This window comes from Atta cephalotes (genome assembly GCF_000143395.1).
Source record: "Atta cephalotes unplaced genomic scaffold scaffold00021, whole genome shotgun sequence".
NCBI lineage: Eukaryota > Metazoa > Arthropoda > Insecta > Hymenoptera > Formicidae > Atta > Atta cephalotes.
Window position 1 is genome coordinate 1785124 of NW_012130085.1, and position 2536 is coordinate 1787659.

The window sequence follows — 2536 nt, forward strand, 5'->3', positions numbered from 1 at the left end:
GCATTACTGTTTTATATTAAATTATTTATTCAACAAGAGACAATCTATCCCAATTCACCGTTTTATCTTTTTTTTAATAAGTTGTCTTAATAACTTGTCATATAATGAATAACAGTCAAATAAAATTCTGCCGATAAAATCCTTTAATATGCAGATCTAATATATGTATATGTGTGGGATTTAAACTCGGATTTTTAGCACAGAGAACAGCCACGTAATTCTCTATTGTCTATGCCATAATCGCCACATCGATCTAATATATGCATGAAAACACAAAAAGATTAAATGTTCTTATGAGTAATTATTCACTTATTACATTTATTACAGAATGCATTATAAATGTAATGAATGAATTAAATATTGGCGCAATAATAACTTTTATTATTTTGTTATGTATTTTAACATTTTCAATAATTAAAGAATATTGTTATAAAAATTCTGAGTTGATTAATATTAATTTATTATTAAGTTTTATAACGTTAAACAAATGTTGTTCTATTTTTTTTATACTATTTTTCTATTCTATTTTTTATATACTATTATCATAATATTTTATTAAAATCAATATATTTTATAAAAAAAAATGTATTATTATATATATATACATCACATATATTTTTATTTATACATATTTATTTGATTTATACATTAAATATATAATATAATTATACATATAAATATTCATATTAAATATATGTGCATTCATATTAAATGCATAAAATAAAAGTTGTCATTAGTCAAAAGTAGATGTGCATAAAATAAAGAAAAATTCGCCTTTCTTGTCAGAAATTAGAATCGAAATATAATAAATGCCCAACAATGGAATATGAATGTTAAGAATAATGTAAATATTTCCAGCTGATATTTCTAGTACGGCCATCTAGCGGTATATTATATAGTTGATTTTTAAAACGCATGATTGCATATGGCCGCGTGAGAGAGTCAAGAGGAGGTTAATCTGTGAAGGAAATAACCTGTGGCCACCTGTGGCAATCGTAAATGGTGTATGACAATGTGATCGCTGAATCCTAGCAAGAAACAACAATAATTTATCAGATATGTGTGCGAGGAAGGACGCAGGGAAAGCACATCTGTAGAGAACAATCAGTTAAGTAATCACTTCTAATCGCTTTCAATGATGTAGCTGCCGTTATCTAGAAAGACACATAACGGATATTGTTCTGAGGTTAAATCCTGACCAAATATGGCGCAAATACAAATGTCAACGGTAGACGGATTACCGAAGCATTTTGTCAATGCGATGCGCACTTTGTTCGATATAATGGATGATCAAAATATCGGCTTCGTCAAGTTTGCTGACATCGAGGGTCGCTGGCAGGACGATGGCACGCAGGGTCTACCCAAGGGTGTGCTGGACAGCCTGAAGAAAGTCACACCGCCGAATGGGATGCTATCGTTCGAAAGATTCTGTGCTGGTCTAAAGATCTGCCTATTGCAGATACAGGCAGAGGCAGATGCAAAGAAACACGATGGTCAGCCCAACAGGCCGCCATCCGCACCAATACTCATTCCTGACAATCAGAACAAGGTAGCCTGGACTTCACCTAACACCGCCGCTATAAGACCGAATAATGCCATATCCCAGCAACGTACCCTTAGTATGCCACAATTGCTGGCCAATCGCAAGGACATGAACATGCAGTTGGAGCTGATGGATGGAAGAAATATCGAACCGAAGATCAACAAAGTGTATGGTCCACCGAAACCACCACGAACTGGTGCTGCACTGGAAGGTAGAACGATGGGCCTGGAGCGTAACTTTGACAAGTCTGAAATTAGGACTGCGCTGCAAAATTGGCAGATGGGTCTCATGATGAGTGATGACAAAGAAAAGCGTCAGCTGCAAGCTATAAATTATAGATCAGATGCCAGAACATTACTGAGACCAACCAGAGTCCTGGGTGATGGTAAAGCAGTCGATATACAAAGTAATCAACTCGGTCTCCAATCCAAGAAATTGTTGAATCGTCGCAGAGAGCCCAGGCGGCACACGTTGCAGAATGGTATTGATTACAATATGGTAAAGATGTTATCCTCTAGGACTCCCGACTAACCCTTGGTGATTGGTTCTGGGTATGCACTAACTAAATATTAACAGTGATACATATCTCTTAAGAATGAAAGACATGTATCTATAATTTTAATTATTTTTTAATTAATGTAATATATCAATTAAGTAAGAAGCACTGACTATTAGTCAAAATTAGATGTTAGAATAATAATTCTAAATATATTTAAATTTTAAGTTATTTAAAATAAATTACATATAGAATTATTCCTAATTTTGACCATATAGCTAACACTTCTTCTTAGTTAATTTATTCGTATGTCTTCAATTGATTACAAATTATACATGTATATAATTTTATTATAAAATTTATATATATATATATATATATATATATATATACACACACACACACAACAAACTAATTATTTACTATACTATACTACTAATTTAATTATTCTTTTAGTTATATTTACTAGTAAAGTAAGTTCATAATANATATATTCT

General features: G+C 32.1%; 1 protein-coding gene across 1 annotated transcript in view; it reads left to right on the forward strand.

Moving 5' to 3' along the window:
- Nucleotides 1-1204: 1204 nt before the first annotated feature.
- LOC105619347 (suppressor APC domain-containing protein 2) overlaps nucleotides 1205-2536 on the forward strand; it is a 2777-nt gene continuing 1445 nt past the window's right edge. The window contains exon 1 of the mRNA XM_012200867.1: nucleotides 1205-2041. Within this exon, the coding sequence (XP_012056257.1) occupies nucleotides 1205-2041 (837 nt within the window). The remainder of the gene's footprint in view (nucleotides 2042-2536) is intronic.